Source organism: Sturnira hondurensis, unplaced genomic scaffold, assembly GCF_014824575.4.
Source record: "Sturnira hondurensis isolate 20B ecotype Veracruz unplaced genomic scaffold, ASM1482457v3 Scaffold0000167, whole genome shotgun sequence".
NCBI lineage: Eukaryota > Metazoa > Chordata > Mammalia > Chiroptera > Phyllostomidae > Sturnira > Sturnira hondurensis.
Window position 1 is genome coordinate 2,777,929 of NW_028072798.1, and position 27,621 is coordinate 2,805,549.

Sequence of the window (27,621 nt, forward strand, 5' to 3'; positions counted from 1 at the left end):
GCCATTCAGGGTCTGACCCTGTCCAACTTCATCTCCCACCTGTCCTTTTAGAACTTGCAGACCCTACACATAGTTTTCACCAAGACAGGGCTGGTCTCTTCAATAGCATGGTCCAAAAAAAGGAAGAAAGCACTAAATAGGAAGGAAAGTTTTAAATGAACAAGAAGGAAGTTGATTAAATCTCACTATTAAGGAACAAATTACATCTCTTTTTATTTAATATATTTCTTCTATCGTCCACAGTTAGGACAGGAGTGAGAAAGAGTAAATAAAGGAGCCCCATGTAAGAAAAGTAAAAATCTGGTAGATTTGCTTTCAATATTAAAAATTAAGTAGAAATCAAGAATACGGGTAGTTCCCCTAAAATCACAGTGCGTTAGTACCACATACAAGCTTGCCATCACACAACTATTAAATCTTCCCATACTTTAGGAACATTCATGTCTCTTTGAACTGAATTTCCTAAGTGCTATTATAATAATATTCAACCTCAACAAAACAAACAGCTTGATTCAAAAATGGAAAAAGACATGTCTNAACTTCATCTCCCACCTGTCCTTTAGAACTTGCAAACCCTACACATAGTTTTCACCAAGACAGGGCTGGTCTCTTCAACAGCATGGTCCAAAAAAAGGAAGAAAGCACTAAATAGGAAGGAAAGTTTTAAATGAACAAGAAGGAAGTTGATTAAATCTCACTATTAAGGAACAAATTACATCTCTTTTTATTTAATATATTTCTTCTATTGTCCACAGTTAGGATAGGAGTGAGAAAGAGTAAATAAAGGAGCCCCATGTAAGAAAAGTAAAAATCTGGTACATTTGCTTTCAATATTAAAAATTAAGTAGAAATCAAGAACACGGGTAGTTCCCCTAAAATCACAGTGCGTTAGTACCACATACAAGCTTGCCATCACACAACTATTAAATCTTCCCATACTTCAGGAACATTCATGTCTCTTTGAACTGAATTTCCTAAGTGCTATTATAATAATATTCAACCTCAACAAAACAAACAGCTTGATTCAAAAATGGAAAAAGACATTTCTCGAAGGATGATCTACAAATGACCAAAATATACATGAAAAGATGCCTAAGGTCAATAACCATTAAGGAAATGCAAAGCAAGACCACAAAGAGATGCCATCGCACACCTGTTAGAATGGCTACTATCAAAGAGAAGTAGCAGGTGCTGGAGAGCGTGCAGAAAAAGCAGAACCCCTGTGGACAGCCGGTCGGAAGGTAAAGTGGAGCAGCCGATAGGAAAAGTAGTGTGACAGGTCAAAGAATTAAAAACGGAATTATCACATGATCCGGTGATTCCACTTCTAAATACAAAACAAAGAAAAATGCTGAAAGGAAAGAGATTCCCCAAGTTCATAACACCATTACTCACAATAGCCAAAAGGTTGACTCAACCCAACAGATGTGAATGGAGAAACATACAACGGAATATTATTCAGCCTTAAAAAGAAAGGAAACTCTGACACAGGCTAAAACATGGATGAAACCTGAAGATATTATGCTAAGTGAAATAAGCCAGACACAAAAAGACAAATACTATATGATTCCGCTTAGGCGAACTACCTGGAGTGGTCAAACTCATAATACAAAAAGTAGAACGGCAGTTGCGAGGGGAGGAGGGAAGGAGAAATGGAAAGTTACTACTGAGTGCAGGGTTTCAGTAAGATGAAGCGTTCTAGAGATGCTTGCACAATAATGTGAATTTATTTAATGCCACCAAACTGCACCCTTAAAATACGGCTAACATGGGAAATTTCATGAGATGTATATTTCACCACAAATTTTTTAAAGCAAACTTTAAACAAAATTTCAAAGCTGCTACTCCAAAATTCATTATTTTCCAGTAACAGAGGAAAATGCATTTGCCCCTGTACGTTTCATAAGCTTCAAAGTATGAAAACCGCGGCTAACGTGCTATTGCTGAGCACCACATCCTATTCCCAGCTCTGTCTAACAGACGAGGTAGACGGCCCGGGGAGGGTGGGTGGTTTGCCGGAGGTTCAGAGTGGCTACGGCATCACCGTAGAAGCTGTCCTCCTGCTTCTGAAGGGACGCCTGAGACCGTAGCATGTCCTCTCCTCATGTCTTTTTTGAAGACACTGTTTAAAATACATTCTCCTAAATTCTAACTCCTTTAAAAATTAATCATTTTTTTTGAATTTCCACTGCATAGCTCTCTTTTGAAATGTTCTTGAAATACATTCTCTGGGAGACTGAACTCAGCAGCACCATGACAGAGGAGTTTATCAGCCAGCTTATCTGCAGACGCAGCTGGGCCCTGGGCCCTGCAAAGAGCTTGCTCTAGAGGGACAGTAAATCCTCACATAACGACTTTTCAGGAAAATCCTCAAATCTAACCAAAAGTTTAGCTCATCCCATGGGCCCCTTCTCGTGCTATTGCTTGAAAAATGCACACACAGTCCTCCTCCCTCAGTCATGAATTACCTGACCTCTTCCTCCAGGTCAGCTACTACTGCGCTGAAGAGCCCCCCCGGGGCCTGCTAGCTCACTCCCCTGTTTTATGCCGTAAAATCATCCTTTACTTGGGGTCAGTAGCCACATTTTTAAAACTTCAAGCACAGGATAAGCCACTATTGCGAAAAGAAGCAATTTCTGGTGTCTGAAAACCCTTACCACACTCCTGCATCGTAAAAAACTCGCTATGTTATGTAAGCACATTTGATCTTAAACACACCCCAAATTGCCTTTCTCTGTATATATTCCTTTGATAGTTTTTATTTTGTTTTAAGAAACAAGCGATCTTCTCATAGTCACTCTGAATTTTGTGGACATAATTTTCTAGTCGCAGTATACTTGTAGGAAAATGGATGCATAGAGAGTTCCGTCACTTGCCCAGGAACACTCAGCTTCATAAGAAAATGCAGAACTGGAATCCAGGGAACATTTCTCCTTTACACCACACTGGCAAAATCCACCTTTCTGCCTGCTAGCTTACAGGAGTGACTAAGTTATAAACATACACACACGCATACACATATGTATATGCACACATAGCAACATATCCAGACACACATTAACATTTATACACATATTAATAGTTACACAAACATATATTATATTTATACACAAGTTAAATGTGTATTGCTTTATATTTAAATTAGTATGTGTGTGCTTATGTATTCTATCTGTTGTGAGCTGTTTTAAAAGATTTTAGAATGAAAGATATTTCTGATTTTAGATTCATGGGTTGATAAACTATAATATATCCATATGTGACATAGCCTTTAGAAGTGTTGTTATGGCTACACATGTACTGACATGGAAATGTGCTCATCACGTGTTGCTCAGTGAGAAAATCAAGTTACAACATTAGGAACAGTATCATCTTATTTTTGGAAAACATAAAATAAATGTTTGGAAATACAACAAGATGTTTACAGTGATCACACCATCAGGGTGAGATCATGATTCATTAAAACAAATGATCTTAATTCATTTATTGCTCTGTCTGCCTCCCTGTGTTTTTATTTTGCTTAATTATCTATTCTAGTTGTTCTAAATGAATACATATCATTGTATACTATTTTAAAACTTTTTTAGAATTGATTTAAATTTTCAAGAAGCACAAAAATGGATTGGACCAAGGAAAGATAAAACAGAAGTTGTAGCAATGCCGTGGGAAACACTGTGCACTGCCCACCAGAGAAGGGGGCCAGGGTCGCCTCCCCTGAACGGGCACTTCGGGGCCGTGCTGTGCCCCAGGAGTCCCGGCCTGGGAGGGAGCCGAGCCCACGTCACCAACTCTGGCGTCCTGTCCAAAGCAGCAATGCCAGGGCAAGTCCCTGCCTCCTGAGAACAAGACAAAAGACACGAGAAATTTCACAGTCCTGATGGTTCACGATAGATTTTGAAAAGTCTGGAAAGAATGTAAAAGAAAACAATATGGGCAGCACAGGCAGTTGTCCCCACATTGTGTGAATGTAGCGAGTGGAAGTGATTAAAAACTGCCTGCCCCACGTGCAGACAGGCCTGAGCATAGAGCCACGGTGGGAAACCGCTGGTTTCAAAGTACCTTCTGGGAACCCACCAGGGAAAATAAACATTACGGCACAGTGACAGCATCACAGTGAATATGCAGACTAAGCCAACTGCCCATTTTAAAGAGCTCCTCCACATACCGGAAATTATAATGAGGGATGTAATGGGTTGTAAAGTCGTCAATCAGTCCTGTGTCCAGTTGTGAAGAGGCACCTAAACAATCACATTTAGCCCTTCCATCCCTCAGTCATCCCCCAGAGGTGACCTGCTCCCTGACACCTGCTGAAACATCCTATTTTGCCCTGGGAAGTCCTATCAATATTGTGTCCTCTTGTTCTGCTTTCCAATACGAACTCCGCAGGGGTGTCCCACCCGTGGCCTGCGGCTGCATGTGGCCCAGGATGGCTGGGAATGCAGCCCAACACAAAATCATGGTTAAATGTATTTAAAACATTATGATATTTTTTTTGTGATTATGTGTTACAATGTATGTAATGTGTAGCCCAAGAAAACTCTCCTTCTTCCTGTGTGGTCCAGAGACAACAAAAGGTTGGACACCCCAGCTCAAGGGACAGATGTTGGCAAACAGTTCAGCAATTTTACATAATTAGTTAGAATTGTCTTCTCTGGAAAAAATTTAAATATTGGAATTTTGTTTGGGATACACTGAGAGATTGGTTTTTGGCTAAAAAGATAAATATGTTCACAGACAAGGGGAAAAAAATGAAGGAATTCATCATCACCAAACCAGTATTACAAAAAATATTAAAGGGACTTCTTTAAGAAGAAAAATAAAAGGTTTGAATAAGAAAATATAGCAAAGAAAAAATGTTCACTGACAAAGGCAAACACACAGTGAAAACAGTGAACCAATTGCAACTAGTACAAAGGTTAAAAGGTAAAATTCAAAAGATCATGTAAAACTACAACAATAAATGAAGGGACACATACAAACACATGCCAAAGAAGTAAAAAATGACAAAAACATCTACATGGAGAGAGCGAGTAAACATGGAGGTGATTTTAGAATGTATTTAAACCTAAGTGACCATCAACTTGAAATAGATGCTATAAACATAGCTTGGTATATATAAAAGACACAGTGGCCACAAATCTAAACTCTACAGGAAGTTATGTAAGAAATAAAGGGAAAGGCATCCAAACAACCCAAACACAACACCACGGAAAGTCATTAACATACAAGAAATTAGAAAATAAGGAAGAAACAGAAAAGACATACAAAACACCCAGCAGCTAATGAAATGGCAATAACCACATACCTATAAGCAATCACTTTAAATGTAAAGAATTAAATGCTACAATCAAAAGACAAATGGGTAAAGAAATGGCACAAACAAGGTAATATTACTTGGCTATAGAATGAAATCTTACCTTTTGCAACAATATGGACATACCTACAGGGTATTATGCTAAGTGAAATAAGACAGAGAAAAAAATGCCATATGATTTCACTTTTATGTGGAATCTAAAAATAAGCAAGATAGAAACAGACTCACAGAACAAAGGGATAGTGGCCAGATTGGAGAGGGATTTGAGGGCTGGGTGAAAAATACGAAGGAATTAAGAAGTACAAGTTGGCAGCTACAAACGCTCACGGGAATGCAAAGGAATATAATCAGTAACACTGTAACCACTATATGTGCTGTCTGCTGGGTGCCAGGATTCTGGGGTGAGACTTCGTGAGTTATGTCTAACCATTTTGTATTGCACCTAAAGTTAATATAATAGTGAACATGTAATATCACAAGCTAATAGTTATAGTTAATATAACTAGAGTAGTTAATATAACAAGTAAACATGTAATTAAAAAATTAAAAAAAATTTAAAGAAGTTATGGGGTTCAAATAAATTAAAAGCCTGTAATTCATAAAGTATCTCATTTTAGTAGAAATCTAGGAACATGTCAGGTACTTGATAATATTTTGACTAATTTACTCATATTACTAATTGCTAAGCGATATAATAAGTAATTGTCTCAGAAAAGACTGGTGCCCACGCTGCATCTACTAGCTCTACCCTCTAGAGATCCCAGTGAAACTAGAGAAGTAAAGAATACTTCCTCGGGTATTTGCAGTGTGGCGGGTTAAAGAAAATAAAAGAATTTGACGAGCTCTCATAACTTCCTACAGACGCTGTTTTCTAATTGATGGTAACCTCACTCGGACACTTTTCAAAAAATCTATGCTGATAGGCGAGCACTCATGAAAAGTACAGAAGACAAATACCTCTTCCCAAAGGAGAATTAACCCATTCTTTATTTTCCTTATACTGAAACTTTCAGAACAGTCATCTCATAAAAAGAGAAATTCTGGCTTTCACATACTACTTTCTACAAAGGTGAATTCTGCCTCATCTAAACACGGATTAGATCTTTGCTATAGAGATTCTTATAAAACAGATTCAAAAAAAAAAAAAGTCCCTGCCAAATCTACGATCCTCCGAAATGCACGGGAAGGGCGCATGCAGCTGAACCGAGAACATAGGCCTGAGGCACAGTTACTTAAACCCACAGATTCGCGGCCCCATTCAGTGAGAGAGAAAGATCACATCTGGGCAGGCAGAGGAGAGTCGCAGAAAACCGACAAGTCTCCACAGTATGTATTAAACCGGGTGCTAACCTACAACAGTCTTTATGAAATGAACAGTGGCATGACTCACCCTTTCTACACAAAGCCCAGGGCTCCAGGACTTGCTTGTACAGCATCAATTAATGGTTTCCTCAAACCACGCAAGTTTCTAGTAATTCTATACACAGCTAGAATAAACTAAAAAAAGCAAAGGATAATGAGTTTAAATGAAATTTCATATTTTTAGCCATCAATCCTTTCCCTCGGTTTTCATGTCATTTTTCCAGTCTCTTTAGGCTCCAAAACATGAGATCGGTCTTATTTTAGCTTCAAATGTTTTGTGTCCTATATCCAGGCTCTCAACATACCTTGCCTTTCCTTTCATGTAGTATGCCCCACATTTTCAGTCTCCACTCTATATAGTCCAGGAGTTTACGGCTCCAAGTCTGAAGGCCCGCCCAAAGGGCCTTCGGAGAGCGCCACCATTCTCGACTACATCCCATTAATTACTGCTGGGTTAGTGTTTTCACGTGCCAGTTTCATCACAGCACCTTCTGACTGGAGGATGCGCAATGGCTCCCAACTCCACACTGGACCGAATGCACGCTCCTGCGCGGTGCACCTGAGGCCCCACTTACTGACCCCACTCGCCGCTAAATGGGCAGCCACGGGAAAGAGTCAGGCTCTGCCATTTGCTCCTTACATGACTTGACCAAACTGCTTTAGTCAACTCCCTTTAAACACGGGAATAACGAAATCTAGCATGTTCGGTCATTATGAGAATGCGGTATAGTGCCTAGCACGGTGAGTAGGCGTGGCTCAACAGGTTTCATTCCTTTCTCACTTTCTTCCCCAGACTGGAACACCCACACTCTTATTCTCTACCCCTTGCCCCCACAAAAGGCTTCCTAAGGCTTGTTTTAAGAAAATGCTCTTTCTGAAGTGTTTCTATAGTCACTTCAAACCTCAGAAAAACAATGTTGTTGGATTGGTAAAAACTATGGTTATCTAGTAAAGAAGCCTGGCCTTTTGATCTAGGAAATCATGCATCTTCGGAAACGGCAAAAGGGAATAATAACCCACCTTCCTAAGTAGAAAGCAAAGAGAACATTCCAAGGATAAAAACCATTGTGATAGGCCCTGGCTAGTGTAGCTCAGTGGATTTAGCGTGGGCCTGCGAACCACACAATCGCGGTTCGATTCCCAGTCAGGGCACATGCCTGGTTTGCAGGCTAGTTCCCAGCAGGGGACTCACGAGAGGCAACCATACATTGATATTTCTCTCCCTCTCTCCTTCCCTTCCCCTCTAAAGATAAATAAATAAATAAATCTTTTTTAAAAAAACCACTGTGGCAGAACTCCCTCACATTCCACCTGAAATATTTCTCTTTTGCCCAGAACTTACAGAATTCCTCTGTGTTACTTAAACTCAGAGCCATTTTTTTCATGAATTTTTCTTTGATAATATCCTTTCCATAGATTTTTCCTCCTCCACCAGTCTAAAAGCTTTTAATAGAGAGAAGAAATGTTGTCTCTTATTTTTGATCCTATAATAGTATTTACAATAGCCAGTCCAAATTATTTTTCATCTTCAACAAATACTAGCAGAAGAATATGTAGGTGGCGGGTGGTGGGTGGGTGAATAACTGGATAGATGACAAACTTCACACGGTGGGCTCCCTTAGAAAGACATTTTTTAGATCTATTACTTGTAGGTAACATTAAACTGGGCTCTGTAATTGAAGCCCATATTGTTTCAGCAGAGCCTCCAAGTTACGTACCAGCAGGACGCAAATGTTCTCGGAATGACAGTCCACATACGCGCCTGGGTAATGAATGTGAAAAAACCCACCAGTGAGATGAGTGCATTCTCTCCGAATAGAAACATGTAAGAACTTCACTAATTTTAACTGGGTTACATAATACACATTTACTTTATGATCTGTCTTAGCTATAAATAAAATCCACAATATATTTCCCAAGGAACTAAGCAAAATTTGAATTAGGAATTCTTAGAAAAGAAAAACAAGTTACAGCAAAAGTGGGAAAGCTGAAAATCTAAAATTATGAGCTAGTTTGGGTGACTAATTAAAATCTTAAGGACTTATCTTGCCACTATTTCAGAGTGGCACGTCTGAAGGAAAACAGAAATTCAGAACTTTTCTTCTCCTCCACCAGAGAGAAGATGTGGATCCCAAACTTGGGTCTCCAGCTACGTCTGGTGTCCAGGTGAAAGGCTGGAGTGAATGGAATTTCCCTGGGGGAAGCTCCCATTGCTCTTTCAACATTTCTACCCCCGGTTGGTGGTCAATAGACCCTTGCTTTCAGCCAGAAGCCATGGTTAGAAAAAATCTAATAAAGTGGCTCCCTAGAAGATGTTCACAGAATAGGAGCAGTTGTGTGGGACCTATGTGAGACTGTGGAGCCTTTCTAACAAATCTCAAATTACACCCTTTCTTGTATCTATTTTTAAGAATAGAAGTGGAAATCTCTTCACTGGAAAATTATTTTGCATCAAAAGCAGTCCTTATTCACCGCTCTATGACTCAAAGTCCCCATGGGTAGTATAAATGCTGGTGATTCCCAAATCTCATTTATTTATGAAATCAATGAATATTCATTGAGGGCCCAATAAGCATCAGACACTGTTCAAGTTGTTAAAGATTACTTGTGATCTCGTCCTACGGGGATTATCATCACATATGGAAAAGAGAAAGTCTAACAAACATGTACAAATGAGGAAGATGAGCATAATAACGCAAATTACAGAATGCCATGGGAACAGAGAGAGGCAATCTAATTTAGGTCACAGGATATGAAGTCAGAGCACCTGGAAGAAGGTCTCTTTGAACCCAGATTTGACTTAGAGGAGGAAGAAGCTTGATGGGATTGGGTGGGAGAAAGACAGAATTTTCTGAGCAGAGAAACAGCACATGCCAGGGCTGAAGGAGACAGCCAGCCTTTACCATGTTAACAAGGAGGTAAATGAAGTTCTATAGTTGAAGCTTGGGTGGGGAGGCTGGGGAAGTAAGGGAAATACGTCAGGGGATTCTCACAGGTGGGGAGATGAACATGTACTTTATCCTAGGGGTAAAGAAAAACAGTTGTGTGGATTTCAAACCCATGATTTTAAACCCCCTGAATGTTTATGGCTGGTAAACCTCAACCTGATTTTGTAAGACTTGGCATGACTTCTTGAGTGCGGTATCACATTCTCAGCACATAACATGAGGTGTGAAAAAAGGCGGATGAGTGTCTGGACTTGACCTTTCTCAAGGAAGTATGGGTAGCGCTGTTTGAAGCAGCAAAGCATCATGAAAGAAGAAGGTATGCCAAAATCAATTAGTGGGTAACAGTAACAACAAAAAGTGGCTAAGAGAGGAGAGAAAGAGTTAGTCTCCCCTGGTACTGTCAGGGGCAACTGAGACAAGCAAAGGGGTCCCATGAGAATTGCCCTAGATTTCATTTCTAGAGTTGCTCTCTCAGAACCCTACTGAAGGCGTTAAACAAGGTAATCTAATCATGTCATTTATCCAGCTTCCCGCATGCAGTCAGGTTGGTGTATGGCAACAGTCCTGGGCTCAGCATACTCTTCCATAACACAGTCCCCAAATTAAGGAGCTAGAGGGTCCTTCTGTACCTACCACTAGTTAGCTGGCCAAGTAACAGCAGGCTTATTCTCCATTCCACGTTGCTAAACTACCTCTATTCAAGTACATGATTTGCCACCTGACTATTGCTCTACGCATTTGCAACTGAGGTTGGGGTGCTTGAGCGGGTCTCCTTTTCCTTTTTCTAACCTAATCTCAGTCAACATTGCTGCTCCCTGTGGAAGCATGAGATCCCTATCGCCCCAAACAGTAATTCACGGCTCATCTAAGAGAAGCTTAAGCCAAATGAGCTGACAAAGCCAAATAAACCAAATCCGTAACTATGTGCTGTTCAGAGGGGGCTTCTTTTAAATTCTGTGAAGACAAGGACAGCACCCAGAACACATCAGCTGAATGATTTGATGGAATGAGAAAACGAATGCCAACAGCCTCTGGGAATTCCTGAGGACGTATTAAAAGGTAAACCAGTTAAGTCCTCTCATTTTATCAAAGAGACAGACTCTCAGTGGCCACAACTACCCAAAAGCAAGAGCCCTAAATTAATACCAAACAAGAGGACGAAACAAGAGGTATATTAATCTTAATTCTTCTTAAGAAGGAAGCTGTTACTTGTTCAGGAGAAATCTCTTCAGCTAGAAGGGGAGACCCCAGCATCAGGCTGCCTTAACTTGGGTAAAACCATTCCAGGCTAGACAAGATGAGGCAAGTGTCCAGGAGGGCAAAAGAAAAGAGCAAAAGGAGAGGGTGGAAGACGGCACGTTCTTCAAGGTGATTCTTTCTCATGAACCTCCAAAACATTTGATAAAGCTGTTAAAACTCACAAAGGGCTTGAGAAAATATATTTTTATAGGATGTGATAAAAATATTGCAGCATGTTTTGCATGGGGTGAAGCCAAAGTGATAAGCTTGGGGACAGGGGTGGGGAAAGGGTGCAGAAGGAGGCCCCGGGGGAGAATGCTGATTCCAGGGCACTAGAGTTGGGTCCAGTTTAGCCAGTCTTTACAGGAAGGGTGTCAGTGAACTAGCGACCTGTGAATGCAAATTTATCAACTAAAAGATTCTGTCCAAGCCCTGGCTGGTGTAGCTCAGTGGATTGAGCGCGGGCCTGCGAACCAGAGGATCGAGGTTCTATTCCCAGTCAGGGCACATGCCTGGGTTGTATGTAGTTCAGTTCCCTGCAGGCCAACTCCCAGCAGGGGACGCACAAAAGGCAACCATACATTGATGTTTCTCTCTCTCTCTCCTTCCCCTCTAAAGATAAATAAATAAATAAAATCTTAAAAAAAAAAGATTCTGTCCACAAACTATATACACAGCACTTTACACTTGTAAGATTGTATGCTCTAATACTTGATTGTAATCCTCTAATTGCTTGAGCTATGGGCACACACAAGTTACCTTGGAAGGATAGTGCCATATAAAAAGAGTTTTCCTGGCTTATTAAGTAATTCCTAACCTCCCCTTAATTGATCAAAGAATATCCATTGCTAATCTTCACATTACCCCACAAACAAACTCAAACTGTGCTGAGATCAGCAATTGGCTACTCATTCCCTCCGGGGGGGGGGGGGTAGTCTCTCCTCATTCCATATTCAACAATATCGTTGTTTTCCAAATGTCTCCAGCCAGGAAAGATCAGCACAGCTTCTACCAGTATCTTTATTCCTAGCCCCTTCCAGCAGCAAACTAAGCCTGTGAAGCAGAGCACAAAAGTGCACTGCCTCTAGACGACAGATCAGAAAACGGGCATCGGTAGTTTCACGCCATCACTGAAACTGTCCAAGCATCGGTAGTTTCACGCCATCACTGAACATGCCAAGGAGGAAGACACAACAGTCAGCAACACAATCCTGGCTCTCAGCTTAGCAGTTCCAGAAGCAACCCATCTGATAAACAAGGTCAAAGGAAAGGACAGTAAAGGAAGAGAAACAGAAAACGCTCTTGTGGGCTGAACCAACTGACACCCCTCGGCGCTGAGTCCCCTTTTTCATAGAGACCTTAACACTCTAAATTTCCCATGTCCAGTGCTGTCCACAGAGATCCAGAGACGATTAGACTCTCTCCTGCAGTAATAACAGTAAGAGACGCCGAACGCCTCCTTTCGTAAGGACATGCATGTGATGCCCTCCTCCAACCGTCAAGCAAAGTGACCTACATACGTATTGGACCAGAAATCGTTTCTAGAACTTGTTTATTTGCTCTGTTCCAAGTCCCAGAAATAAAAATTAAGTTTCCCATGGGGCTCATCTGCTCAGCAAGGATCTTTAATCCACCCTCCGTTAGAGAGGCTGGGATCCAGGGGAGAGAGTAGACTCACCAATTGATTGCTGTACCAGTATAGGGACGATGCCTTCAGTACCACCCAGAACTTTTTCCATTTGTTGCCTAGGAAAGTTCCTTTTTCCTTTTTCTTATATAGCCACCCTTGGCAGTCAGCGTGCCCCAGGTCTTTACACGATATCCTCCTCCGACTCATCCTGAAAACGCCTGCAACAACGGCATGAAAAGGTGGTCACATATCACCCCGATGTATGAGACAGAGTGAAAGGTAACTTCATTTTTTTACCTCCTGGGAGTTGGACTTTGTACCAAGATTTATGTAAAGTAAATGCACAAAAAGGGGGGGGGAGCAATTTATCTCTTTTATTTGTAAACATTTATTGGGTGCTTAGAAGGTACAAGACATGACCAAAAAAACAGTGAGACTAACATGCAAGTCTAAGAATATGCAACAAGAGTAAGTTGAAAAATTAAAATCCTCAGGCTATCAGGCACTTCATTGCACTAGCAAAGCTCCTGTCAGCAATGATAGCAGTACTTATGCAAGAGACGGGGGAGGGTTAATGCCCACCTGAAAACAGCCACTTTCCCATTCAGTGGCAGGCTTTCTAAGCTCTTCTGACATACCACAAGGGATTAATCCAAATGAATAGCATGCCACCATTTCTTAAAATCAATAAAAAAATAACCCCAAATTAACCTGCCATCCACCTCCTGATATTAGCAGTAACACAGACAAAAAGCTGATCCCAAAGAAGGCATCCAAGAGAAAAACGGCACTCACACATGAAAAGGGGATAAACAAACAAAAGAGATCTAATTACCTTGAGTTTTCTTTCCCGGCTTCTGCCGCAAGGGAACCTGCTGAAAATGCAGGAAGGAAAGAAAAGAGGAAATTTCTGATTGTGTTGTAACATTTGTAAAGAGAGCGGGAGGGAGGAGGTGGCAGTGTTTATGAGCAGGATGGAGCTAAAAAAAACTCTCCAAGCAGAGCTGAGGGGAGCCATAGCTGAGGCACAAAATGTGCTAATTAGAATCAATAGACACTGAGCTGAAACTGGAAAAAAAAAGGTAACAGCATTTATCACTGATGTTTCCTGTTTCCACCCACAGGCAGCCTTCTCACTACGACTTTAGTTAGGACTCTGTTCACTTAAGTACTTTTAAAAAATTAAATATTTCTTTTATCTTTTGGGGAGAAAACAAACATATATTTATATATTACATTATAAATATATTATGTGTGTGTGTGTATATATATATCCTGCTTCTTTACTTGCAATGTCTAAATGATGATTATTTAAATAAACCTGGAAGATAATCATTGCAATTTCACAATATTTCAGGTTCATGTCCAACTAGTAAGTTCATGGTCCTGTTTACCACGTAGGGTTACACTTAAACCTCATGAGTTAAATATCCCAGAAAAAGAAATTCCAGTCTCTTTGGGGGAGATCTCAGTAGCCATTAGCCTCCTTATCAAGAAATTGGTATCTAAATTTGAATTGCTTATTCTATCTTAAGTATCTGTGGATATTTCTCACACTTTATAAAAGGTAAATTGAACTATTTTATAACAGCTCTTCAAATATTCAAATCAGACATAAGACAAATAGTTGAAATACACATAAATGAAAATAGACATTTCATTATACATTTTAAAAATTCATGTAAAATCAGACTATCAGCAAAAACAAAACAAAATAAATGCTTTCAAATGGCCCTATTTGTATGTGTGTGGGTGGGTGTGTAGAACATAAGACATTTTAGGTTAAAGAAGTTTCCATTTTTCCTCCACAACATCTAAGCTGAATTTGCTCAGGTTTAAATGACAGATTTTTAGGCTAACAAGTAGGGAATTTGAGAAAACTCTGGACAATTGAAGAGCAGTTCTAAAAGTTCGTAGGCATACTTACCACATTTTATGTTATTCCAGATGCACCTGGCTACTATTCTACATAGCTAACCACCGATCCAATAGCTATTGTGTATGGTTCTCATAAATTTCACAAGACTGTATGTGAAAATAATCTAAAAACTAAAAAACATTAGCTTATATAATCACATATATATAACATTATTATAGATATAAACACATACTTTATATCTAATAAACAAATTTCATATTAATTTCTTTCAGCAATAGTAACAAAGTTAAACTGCCTAACTTATATCTCCTGGGAAATCCCAAACTGACTTTTATTTACAAGTGTTAGCATAAAATTGGATCCCCGAAGGAACTAATCATCCTCGTGAATGAAGGACACAGCTCAGGCAGGAACGGACATGTCACTGTCGTGACCTGTCAGTCCTAGGCTCAGCTCTGCTGCCCAAAACACCTCCCACACTGACCTACATCTTGGTCTAAAATCCCCACTATTCTCTTAAACCGTCTCCTGGGCATGTTTTTTACATGCAGTTACCTGAGATCAGTAAAGCCAGTAGTACCTATTAAAATATTTTAGCCTGAATATGTACATTATCTGAATAGCTAAAACTTACCTGAGAGCCAGGACTAAAGGCAAGGAAGAAAGTACGTAAATTTAGATAGCAGGAATGATTTGAGAAAACCGAGGTCCAGAAAAGTCCAGGGAATTTACAAGACAGACCAAAGCTCAGAGCGATAGGGAGAAAAGGGAGTTAGATGTACAGAGGCATTTCTCAGCGGTCCTGACTCCAGACTGACAAGGTGAGATCACGTTACAAATAGAGCTGAAGTTCATGGAGCAGGTGCAGCTTTGAAAGGGATGAGAGAAAAAGAGAGAGAGTTACGAGAGGGCCCCTGTGAATCTCCTTCGCCCATCCCTTATCAACTCCTTACGGCCGGTTTTACAGAAAGCCCCAAATCAAATTGGAGTCTGTCTCAGTTTTGCCCCACACCAGCCCTTGGTCTATGCTAGATTCTTGTGCCTAGGGGTGGCTAAGAAGTAGAAGTTCAAAGCAGAAGGAGAGTACCTGAAACGGGGGGATCATCCAACGTCAAGAAAAGATTTTTATTCAGATGTTTTAAAAGAGAGGCAGGCAGGGAGTTTAGCCATTGAGTCATCGCTCCTCTGATAGATATCCCTTCTGGCAAATTATTTTGAAATCGTCTAACTGTTCAAACTGTTTCCCCAACTAGAAACAGAGTGCATATTATAGAAATAACAAGTTAGAGAGAGTTTCAGTTTCACTTGATATATATGAATTTGAAACCTATACTGGTTGACATCAGAGAATGAAAACAATCTTGAGAACTTCAGCAGCTTAAGCTACCTCTTGCTCCTCACAACAGGAAGTGGAACTGGCAAACTAGTCAGTTTCAAACAGATCTTACATGTGGTTTTTTTCACTAGGTGAGTGAAAAAAACCCCAAGTACCTAGCTGAGAATTTTGAGACAGTTTTTCAACAAGGTAATTATAACTCTTCTCATAACAGTAACCCAGAGCCTAGTAAGATATTTTTCTCATACTATTTTCTTCCCATTGGGATGTTAGGATGTTATAGGTAAAGCTGAAAACTACTATAAAGTATGAATTTGCCCCACTTGGTTCTAAAAGTGGAGGGAAATTTTTCTTTTAATATATATTTTTTCTTTTGATTGCAAACAGTAATTTTTTAGTTAATTAAAATAATCATTTGGTCACAAATCACTCAAAAATACACACAAACATACAAAGAAACCAGTGCAAAACATACGAAGGGACCTCCTTTGATGCTAAGTGGGGACACTAACACCCAGGTTGCAGAGTAATTATTACACTGACTTCTAATCTGTACAGCAATCGTTAGCTCTCTCAGGTACGGTTTACCCGCAGGCTACATTAAAGTTCACAGTAAGATAGTTTGTCACGACATCAAACTTCATAATGATCCTGGTCTTAAAAATATTATAGAGTGATATGCTGCTAAGTGGGCCCTGATTTGTAGCATTTACCTAATTGCCGTGGCGTAAAGCCTCACATTGTTGACAGTTGCAAGCTCCCGATACTTTAGCTAAGCCACAAAACTGCCTGAATATTTTAGATCCAGGCCAACACCAATTGGTACAACCGTTAGGGGTGCTTCTCCACAGTGCCTTTCCTCAACAAACATCATTATTCCTTTCTCGAAAAGGAAACTCATTTTTAAAGGACATTTTAAAGTATTTAATTATTAAAATTTCACCTGTGAAAATGCATGAAAAGCTTGCTTAATTTTTTTAGAAGACTGCCTCCTTTAAATAACTTAATAAAGTAATATTTTTTAAAATCTCTAGTAATAAAAAATGGAGATAGATGATAGACATTCTAGTAATAATAGACAGTAATAGAAAACAATGACAGCTAAGAAATATATATAAAGCTTATACTCAGGAAATGTCTACCGTGTGCCAGGCACTGTTCTGAGTTTTTCACACATTCTGGGGCAGAATTTTCACATTGGTGGCTTAGGTACTATCTGCCTTCCCATTCGGCAGAGGAGGAAAGTAAAGCCAATGGAGTTTCAGTATTTAGCCCAAAGTCAATGGCAAAATGCAAATAGTTATTCTGAGAATACAAGTCATAAAGTAGTAGCCTGTTAAGGTATTTGCTTTCATTGTCAATGTTACATAAAGGGAAGCAAAGTCTAGAGTACAAGGGGCAGCTAAGTGCAATGGCACTTTCTACGTAGAAAAGAAATAGAAGAAATAAAAGAAGAAAGACTGGCAAGAAGGGGAATAAGATATAATCCTAGCAGTGGAATTACTGGGTCAAAAGGCAGATCCATTTTTAGTTTTCTTAGAAAATTCCATACTGTTATTCACACCAATCCAAAAGAACCTATGCACCCCAACATTCATGGCAGCACAATTTACAATAGCCAGGGGTTGGAAGCAACCTAGGTGCCCATCAGTAAATGAATGATCAGAAAACCATGGTACATTTACACAATGGAATTCTATGGAGCAGAGAGAAAAAAGGAGCTCCTGCCCTTTGCAACAGCATAGATGGAACTGGAAAGCATTATGCTGAATGAAATAAGCCAGGCAGTGAAAGACAAATACCATATGATCTCACCTTTTACAGAAACCTAAACAAAACAAACAAGCAAGCAAAATATAACCAAAGACACTGAAATACAGAACAGGCTGACAGGGACCAGAGGGAAGAGGGGAAGGAATTTCAGGGGAAAGGGGAAGGATTCACAGGAACAAGTATAAAGGACACATGGACAAAAACTAAGCGGGGGTGGAAATGGGAAAGAGGTGGGGACCACTCGGGGAGTGGGCTGGGATGGGAGTAAAAGACAGAAAACTGTACTTGAACAACAATTTAAATAAATAAATAAATAAAAAGAAGAGGAATAAGAAAGAGAAAGGAGAGAAGGAGCTGTAGGAGAGTAGCAAAAGACGGGAACAGGTACAGGGAGAGGAAGGTGAGGATGATGATGGAAAGTTAGAATGCAGACAGTTAGGGAGAGTAAAGTACCAGGGGAAACATTGAAATTTTTAGTATAAATAATTGAGTAAATGACAGCCCTACAGCCAGCCCATATATATATATGAATATATATATTCATTCAGTAGTAAGCATATTGAGTTTAATATGACATGAATATGAGGCACACAAATGGAAATATTGTTTATAGTATTTAAGGCTCTAGGGATTTGGAGAAAATTTGAAATAAAGGTATAAAATTGGGAATCATCAGTGTATAGAGAGTGGAAGCCTTGAGTTTGGAAAAGATCACCCAGATGTGTAGAATGACAAAGGACTGAAGTCAGAACCCAAAGGGAGAGCAATGTGTCGCACAGAAGCTGTAGAAGGGAAACCACTGAAGAGACTGCGCAGAACAGCCAGTGTAAAAACAAAGAAAATCCAGAAAGGGCATGTGCCATGGCAGTGAGTGAGGGACTCAAGAGAAAAATGGGTCCCAAGCACCAAATGCTGCCAGGATAGAAAAGAAAGGAGAAGTCCATTAGAGATCTTGGCAAAAAAAGCATCATCGTCAAGCTGGGTGAGGAGACCGATTTCTGTGGGTTGAGAATGGATAGGAATTCAAGAAATAACCAGAGCACGAAAGACTGTTCAGTTGATAATCTGAATGTTCAGGCTTTTAAAAACTGATTTCACATACAATACAGTTATCTTTGGGAGTTTCATTTTGTATTATGTCTTTCTTAGTATTTCGTAAAAGGCTTGGAATTTAAAATTACAGAATTACGAGTGGAAGGGCTACCTCTCTCCCTTTCTCTCTCGCCCTTCTTCCTCCCTTCTCCCCTTTCTCCGCCTCTTTCCCTGGCTTCCTCTTTATCAGTTAGGCAGTCCGGAGGTTGCTTCCACTTGGTGTATTATCAGGCCTACAATCATGTCCCGAAATGATCATCTGGCATACTTGGTCCCTGGTCTAGCTGACGAGGTTGAGTTCCTGATTTTGAGGCTGTGTCTCTATCTCCTTTCTCCATTGGCCCTCAGGTGGCTAACTGTGTGACCCTAGAACATGGTTCGATAACTATTTTCCTCTTTAGCTCTTCCACAGGTGGGGAACTCCCGTGTCCCACCATCATTGAAAAGTAGCTCTCCTCACATTAGTGGAGCTTTTTTTTTTACCCCCCTGACCTGGGCCCAGGAGGTAAGCTACTTCCTGCCTCCAGTCTAGGGCTCACCAGGCCCATAGTTTTGGTCACACTTGACTCATTTCTCATTCACAGAAATGATGGCCCTATTGTTGAGCCTAATTGTGCTTTTTTGGTGTGTTCTGTTTCCTTTTGTCTATCATTGCTCTGCTCACAACAGAGTGGAGTGTGAACGTATGAATTCACAGGACCATTACTGAATGGAAGCCAGTCATTTCATTACAAGCTTCCACCTTAAAATCACAACCCCTGCCCAGAGTAGCCTCCATATGCCAGCGAGACATGTGTTCATTTCCTCTCCTGGCACCGTCAACTTTTTTCTATTCTGCAGAAATGTCAGGCACTTTAATAGCTTCATTCTCTGAAGACTTTATTCCCTTCACCCAGTTCCCCTATTTTTGCATCTGGTTTATGCTTACTCATCCTTTTAGACCCAGTCAAATGCTACCTCCACCATGAAGCTTCTTGGCCTCTAGAAGGCAGTCGGATCTTAATAATAATCTTACATTCATTCAGTGTTATATATGTATAGTCACTGTAATCATTGATTTATATGATCTCCCAAAGATTTTCATGATAGGTCCTATTTTTATCTTCCTTTTCACAGATGAGGAACTTCATCTTGGTGTGGTTAAGTAACTTCCCCTCAGATCACACATAACTAGTAGCAGAGCCAAGACTGGGACTCCAGCCAGTTGGACTGCTAGGCCGATTGTTTAACTCTGTGTTACTCTGCTTCTCCTAATGTCTGTGTTCCTACAAATGTTTTGCTGACGTCTCTGAAGTGGATATTATAATTCATGTATATCTTTGTGGAACATCCATGGTAGTAACATTATCCACCCAATGGTCCAACCCAGAACCTGTAAATGATCTCAGGCTCCCTCTGCCGATCTCACACATTTACTCAATCTTGTTGTTTCTTAAAGTTTACCAAGTTTCTTTGATGGATTCTGCAGTTTAATAATGATAACCATTTCCATTCAGTGACTGACCAAGACTTCAAGATAGAGTTGATGGCATTACTCCAAAATCTAACAGCTAGTCCGATGCCTGACACATGGCTCACTCAGTGAATATTTACTGAAAGATTAAATGTCCTGCATCAATTTTTACTTTCTATGATCCCTTACTAGTAGTGCCTGGCATGAGTGCAGATTTAACAAATGTCTGAAAAGCCATGTACTGCTTGGTTATTCAGAGCTGAGATACGCCTTCACTCGTAGATAACATCAGCAGAGTTAAGCCATATGAAAAGTTAGTCCAACATCTTTTTTATCTCCAAAGTGGCGCATATGCAGAAAAAGGGACCTAGGATTGACTAACACTGAATTTGAACCCACCTGGAAAGTCAAACCACGGTATTTCCTTGAAGGTAAGATGAACTTGTGCTGAGTGAATCTCTCCTTCTATCTAAAATATTATTTCCTCAAAAACCATGGTAGCTTTCTCCAGCATCCTGTTTTAACCATATCCTCCACTAACTAAGCATCCGGAACCCCAAAGTAGGAATCCGTGGGGTGGACAAGGGGCATGGGGAAGAGGGACAGCAGTCTTCCAGTGGTGGCTAGCAAGCCCCTACCTAGCCATCTATTCCCCAGACAGTGTGCTGTCACACACTTCTCCTCTTGAAGTTCCACTGGGGACAGCCAGTATGTTCAACAGCCCCCTGCGTTTGAGCTCTGTGGCAGCTTACGCAAAGCAGCATTGGCTCGGCCATTTCTGCATAGATGTCTGTCGATACAGGCTTAAAAAGAAGCTGCTCCAATTTCAGCTGTTTTTCGCTTATCAAAAACATGACAATATATATTCCTCACTTCATCACTGACTATCGCCACACACCTAAGACACACACCACAGGTGTGGAGGTGCAGTAAGGGCATAGCGGGTGCTCTCTGAGGCTGAAATCAGGTCTGGGCTGTTCGCTGCACACGGGCCACATAAAGACCAGGCAATACGTGTTCTGTGAGTAGTGAAGGCAGACCTTTCTTGTGAAGCAAACACAAGTACTGCGTTTTTCTGACCGTAAGACGCACCTAGGTTTTAGAGGAACATAGGAAAAAAAATTTGAAGCCAAAAATGTGGTAAAATATTTAATAACATAAATAACATAATATTTTACCAATGTAAATGTAAAGCTACATTCAGACTATAAGATGCAGCCCCATTTTCCTCCCAAATCTGGGGGGAAGTGCATCTTCTAGTCCAAAATACAGTGTGTTTGCTGTTAGACTAACCACCCTAGAGAAGACCGTCCAGGTGCCAGCAGGTAACCCAGCCACAGAGCTACGAGTGAACATCCACTCACACTCAGAGGGCTGGCCCTCCTCGGCGTGAAAACCGAGCCCAGAACCACAACTGACGAGCAGAGACTTTTGTTCCAGGAAAAAGTTTTCTCTTGACGCTTTACTCTCAGGCGGGACTTAGTGAAGAAATTTTATTGAAAAGAATTCTTGAGCACACACTGTCATAAAGTTTTGATCTAAGATAATTCTGACATGTCTTCCCACGAGTGCCGTCCATGAAAGGAAGAAATCTCGGGAGCTTTCGGTAAAGGCGTCACGTACAACAGTAACGGAGCTAGTGTGTCACATTCCTTCTGAGCCTGGTCATCTTTAAATTAAGCTTGTTTTCCTTTCCAAGTTAAAACTCTGCTGCTAAAATCCGAGACCAGAGAACTTTCTTAATCAACCTTTCATATATGCTAGTTGCTATTTATTTTTCTCCATTTGTTTGTTTGTATATTTATTTGTGTGAGAAACTAATCATAAAAGAAAACGAAGTGATACTAATTTAGCTTATAATACTTTGTTATCACCATGCTGTGATCCATGGGAAGCCTTATACACATCAATGGTTGCACCCATGGATTCTTAGAGATGTTTAGAGGTTGCACCAAATCTAATCATGTTGAAGATTTCCCAACGAGCTGTGACCGGTTTCTATAGGTGATGACATAAATTCTGTTTTTTCAGGCCACAACTTGGTAAATGATGCTTTTTGTTTATTCGACTACCAGTTATTGCAAAAGTACTCAGTGTCAAGGATTAGAGATTCAATGGTAAGCAAGTTCTCACACAGCTTCCAGTCAGACACAGACACAGAATTAAACAAGGATAAGAGTTCTGCACATAAGTGCTGTAATGCAGCTCATTATAGAATTTACCCAAGATTAGGGAGCCAGGAAAGGCATGCCGTGAGTTGATAAGAAACCAAGGCCTGAAAGATAAAGGCCTGAGCATAAGAGGATCCAGTGCAGGAAACAGGTACAATCCAGTAGACATCAATCACAGAGTGGGGGGATGACCACGTTCAGAGTAGCAAAGTCATGTGTTGGAAAGGATCAAGTTTAACTGAAGGCTTATGGGGAGCCACTGAACAAATGTCTGCAGGTGAGTGGAGTGTGTGTGTTCAGATTTGCACTTAGGAAAATTCACTGTGACTGCTGTGTGGCAAGTGGACTGGAGTGGAGCAGGTGCAGAGGCAAAGAGCCTAGTGGGCAGAGGGAAGGACAAGCCATTGTATCTGTGAAGATGGAGAAATACACAGGAGGTAAAACCAACAGCATGTGGTGAGTTATTACCATTGATTTCATGTGAAGCTTTAGCTATGAAAATTCTGCCGTTTCCCTTCAGAGGAGAGGAGAGAGTACTAGCAAACAGCCAACATGTCCGCTGAACAAAAGATGACAATGCTGTTCTACCACGCACATAAGGACATTTCAAAGGCTTAGCCTCCAGTTTCTTGAGCAGTTTTATTAGCATCATTTACCACGCCAGCCTCAACAATTAGGTCGGAATCAACGACAGTGCCTTAAAAGTATTGCCCTGCCCCCGCAGGTGGTGGGCTCCTCGTCTTCAGACCTCAGCACCAAGCAATGCTCAGCACGTATGGCTCCATAAACGCAAGTTTAGTGGAAATGAAAAGCAACTGAGGATATGATTAGGTCCAATGTGTCAAGCCTACCAAAACTAACTGGCATAAAAATATGTGTCCTGTGCTACACTTTATTTAGGGAACAAATACCACCAGAAAATTAAACTAATTTTCTGAATGGGGAGATAAAGTAGGATAACCACTGAAATGCAGCTGTAAGAAGTGCTTAAGAGAGACATTAAGCCATCCTGCCCAGACGCATCAGCTATGAGACAAAAGGAACAGGTAAATATACACGCCGGGAGAGCTGAGCTAATTGCGTCTAGGAGTGCAGATTGGCTCATGAAATGAGAATGATCCCTAAATGGGTAGAGTTCTCACCCAAAAAACAGAACCCACTTGTGCCCAGGTCCCAGGGGGAGCAAGTTACATACCACAGTGGTAGCAGCTCCAGATTGGGAATTATGTGGATGATATGTTAGTCCTTGGGTAAAATCACATCTGCACTCTCTGTTCCAACACCCAGCATTATGTTTTTTGTTTAAAATGTGGATATTTTAACTTAAGTCACAATTAAATCTCCTGTTCCTACTTCCTACAGTGGCTGATACATGATAGAGTCAGGAGAGGTCATCAGTGAACATTAAAGGAGTGTTTCAGTGGATGGATGAATTTACTCATTTGAAGTGCTAAGGTGTCCTCTTATTGTCTTTATCCCAATTCCTTCTTAAACATTCTTTCAGTGGAAAGGGAGAAGCAAGGTAAGAACAAAATACTGCATTTCCTTTCTCAAGGATCCAGCAGTCCTAATTCTTCCTTTTGTTTTTTTTTCCACATAATACACATGTGCTTGTCATTTTATGCATTTTTAAAAATTTTTATAAATTTTGAATACTCTGAACTTTAGTCTTTCTGACTCTATTTTTACAGATCTGTCTCATCTATTTGCTCTTGCCCTTGACCATGGGAACTTCTTTTAACATTCTGTACATATGTGTTTATATCTAATTTTAGCACAACTCCCATTGCAGCCACATCTATTCTCTTTGTTGTTCTTCTCTGTCTTCACTGTGATCATTCATATTTCTATTACCGAACAACACCCACCTATTTCTTTCCAACGGATCCCACTTCCCCTTCTGAAAGTTTTAGATGGTGTATTTCCTAGGGTACATAAATGACTATAATTCATGTTTTCATTTTTAGTTTTCAGCAGTTCTGTCTCCAAAAGTTTCCACCAGTTTTTAATCACTAGCAAGCCAGTTCTCCTTATTTAAAATTAGCTTCAGAGTTCAAGTGTCCTCATTGCCTTCTCTATTTCTGGGATGTGAAATTGTTAAAGTAAGCAGAGAACTTATCTTCTGTCCTGCTTTTTAGTAAGGTGTCCCTTCCAGGAGCTGTCTGCTTCAATTTCCCCATCACTATGACCATAACCTTCCTTGACATCCATTTTCTAATCTGCGGCAGGAAACCATTTCCTTCACTCTCTATTGGGCAGGAAGTCTATGCTATATTCTCTCAACACCCTGCTTCTGATTCTGCTGTTGGCTCTACTCCAAAACCTCAAACCTATGTACCCATCAGGAGGTCATTAGATTTGCCACAAATGTCATACACACAATCCCACACTATCACAAATTCTTTTTTGTTAGAAATGTCACGTAGCATCGGTCAACTTCTCAACTTCCCCTGCCCAAGTTTTCTCATTTATTAGAAATAAGGTACTTGCTCAGTTGACTCACCGAATTTATACAAATGTATGGCTATAGAATTATTTTAAAAGAAACCTACAATTTCAGTGTCATAATTAACAGAATTTATCCCCGTAGAGGTTGCATGAGAGGTTGCCCTTGCAGCACAGTTAACTTAAAACAGAAACAATTCATGTATAGTTCATTAAAATTATGGTTACATGTCTCAATCTTTCAAAGAAGTCTTTGAACAAAGTCTTAAACAAATGTTTGGTGATCATAAGAAAACCTTGAAACCTAACAAAGAATCATCTCGTTCCATTGTGGCTAATGAAGTGGAGGACAATAAATCCCTAGCCCAACTTCAAATCGACTTGTCTAGTTTTCCACACATTCATCACACTAATGCTTAGTATCTAAAGGCTAGGGTGCTCCAAAAGGTACTTACAAGAACATTGCCATCTGAAGCCATGAATGATACCAAACTGGCAGAAACAAAAGCTAGAAGAGAAAAAAGATTTCAGGTAAATATAGTGTTAAAGTGTTCATAAAAGCATGTACCTCTTGATCTGGGGATGCAGATGAGAGGCATGTCTATTTCAGTCGATGGCCTTTTAATACAGAATTCAATAAACCAGCTGTTTGAAAGCAAGTTTATAAAATAAGCTAAAATTTCATCTGTACATTTGTCAGTATTCTTTCAACTCTACAAAACATGAATATTATTTGTGTACTTACTATTGTATTATACAGAAACATATACCTCTGAAAAGCAAAAATACTTTTCTCTTCATGACGTGCAACACGACGTAAGATGCGGAACTATTGGATCCATTACTATTATTCTGATGATACTAGCTAAGCAATTTCGGAAATGCTGCTCCTTCCTCTACCTCTGACGTCCCAACTTTAACATGAAGATGGGCCCCTTTTGATGTCTTGCGCTTTGTAGCGGATCACCTGAAAACAAGACACCCTGTGGTTTCAAGGAAAGCAGATGAAAACAAAAAGAGAAAATCTCATATTTTCAATCTTTGACAAGCAAGAAACTTGTTAAACATCCACAAGCCACAGAAACTCACTCAAAGCAGAAAGCCTTTCAATTCCTTCCCGGCAACACCACAAAGACAGCTCCATAGCCTGTGTCAGTGGCTCCCAACTTTTAAAGGATGGATATTCTTTTTAATGTCAAAGATGCCATGTTTATATTACACAAACATGAAGAAAACATTTATTTGTAAAATGCCAAAGAGAAAAAAATCATAATGTTAAAAAATCAAATCACAAGCTGGTTTGATTTTAAAATAGCTACATATGCATTTAGTATATAAAAGTCATAACATAAAGAGTTCCTCCACATCAATAAGAAAATGATAAACAAACTAATAGGCTAAGTCAAAGAAAGTTCCAAAAATAAAAATACATATGACTAATGTTCAACTTCCATTAGGACAAAAATGAGAGCTATATAAAACAACACTATTCCATCTTAAATCTTCAAGGCTGACACACACAAAAAATTAAGTGACAGATGCCACATTTGCTGCAGGTGTCTTGTAAAGAGTAGTTTGTCGTTGAAACGTCAAATTATCACAGCCTGCCTGGAGAGCATTTTGTCAGGATGACAATGACAGTCACGATGGCTACTAATATTTGCTGTCCTTTACTGTGCGCCATCAACTATGCTAATCACCACCACATCCAACATGCACAGAGTTGTACATTCCACCCTTAAGGAAAAAGTAAGTAGAAAACATGAGCAGTGTGACACCATTGATTCTTTCATCAAAAAATACAGCTTTATATATATATATATATATATATATATATATATATATATATATATCCAGCTCCTATATCAATGCATTGGAAGAAAAAGTCTGAAGATATTTACAGCAAAATGTGAAAGTGGGAATAAAAAGTAATTCATTTTTCTTCTATGTATTTATATTTTATAAGTATTTATTTTTTAAATAAAATGATTAGATAAAATGTTATAAATATTTTTGACTCTTTATAGCAATGTATTATTAGCATGCATTGAGTGAGTGAAAACGGTAAAAGTTCGAGTGAATTCAGCAGTGCTTTTAGGTAAGGAAGCTTATAGCACATGTAGAAACGAAGAGTAAAGCATTGGATTGGTCTGGGTTGGATTTAAACCTTAGCTTGGCAATGTATTTTGTAATCTTCATCAAGTAACTAATATTGTGGGGCCTCAGGACTCTGCTTTATAGAACGGGGATAATAATAGTATTTCTTTCTTAGGGTCAGATAAGAATTAAGTGAGAAAATATCTTTAGAATGCTCATAGCAGTGGTTAACATGTAATAAGTGTTCTGTAAACTACCTTATTGTTATAAAACATTTATTCCTTAAGCAAGCATTTATTTTTTTTAAATTTTATTTATTTATCTTTAAAGGGGAAGGGAAGGAGAGAAGGAGAGAAGTATCAATGTATGGTTGCCTCTTGTGAGTTCCCTGCCAGGAACTGGCCTGCAACCCAGGCATGTGCCCTGACTGGGAATCGAACCGCGATCATGTGGTTTGCAGGCCTGCACTCAAACCACTGAGCTACACCAGCCAGGGCAGCAAGCATTTATTAAAGGTCAACTATATATGCACTTTAAATATGATATAAACTACCACCATGTAACTTTTCCTGACTCTACCCAGATGGCTGATCAGCCTCTCCCCTGTAATAATATAATAGCTCAATTTATTACATTTTTAAAACAGTTATTATGTGCCCAGCCAGCTGATGATTTTTATGTATCAGGCCATACGACTGTCAGGACCATGTTAGGAATAACCTTCTATATTAGTCCAATATCTTAGATGAGACAATTTAGGCAATTTAGAGAAGGAAGTTAGTAAACTAGTATTTCTGAATTCAAACCCAGACTCCAGAGCCTGTTCTCCTACCCATCACAGTACCATCCTGGCTTCCTCAAAATCTCCCATAGGACATTTCCAAT

At 39.8% G+C, this 27,621-nt stretch overlaps 1 protein-coding gene across 3 annotated transcripts in view; it reads right to left on the bottom strand.

The window, feature by feature from the left end:
* The window catches only part of IPCEF1 (interaction protein for cytohesin exchange factors 1), a 79,109-nt gene extending 53,959 nt beyond the window's left edge, over positions 1-25,150 (bottom strand). The window contains exons 1-3 of one of the 3 annotated variants that reach the window (XM_037052657.1): positions 25,095-25,150; positions 13,326-13,365; positions 12,539-12,708 (exon numbers count right to left, since the gene is read on the bottom strand). In XM_037052657.1, coding sequence (XP_036908552.1) covers positions 12,539-12,708; positions 13,326-13,365; positions 25,095-25,118 — 234 coding nt within the window. In that variant the 5' untranslated portion in view covers positions 25,119-25,150. Of the gene's footprint in view, positions 1-6,978; positions 7,117-12,538; positions 12,709-13,325; positions 13,366-25,094 lie in introns of those variants that run through there. The other 2 variants (XM_037052740.1, XM_037052824.1) reach the window with 2 other exon arrangements.
* Between the last annotated feature and the right edge of the window lie 2,471 nt (positions 25,151-27,621).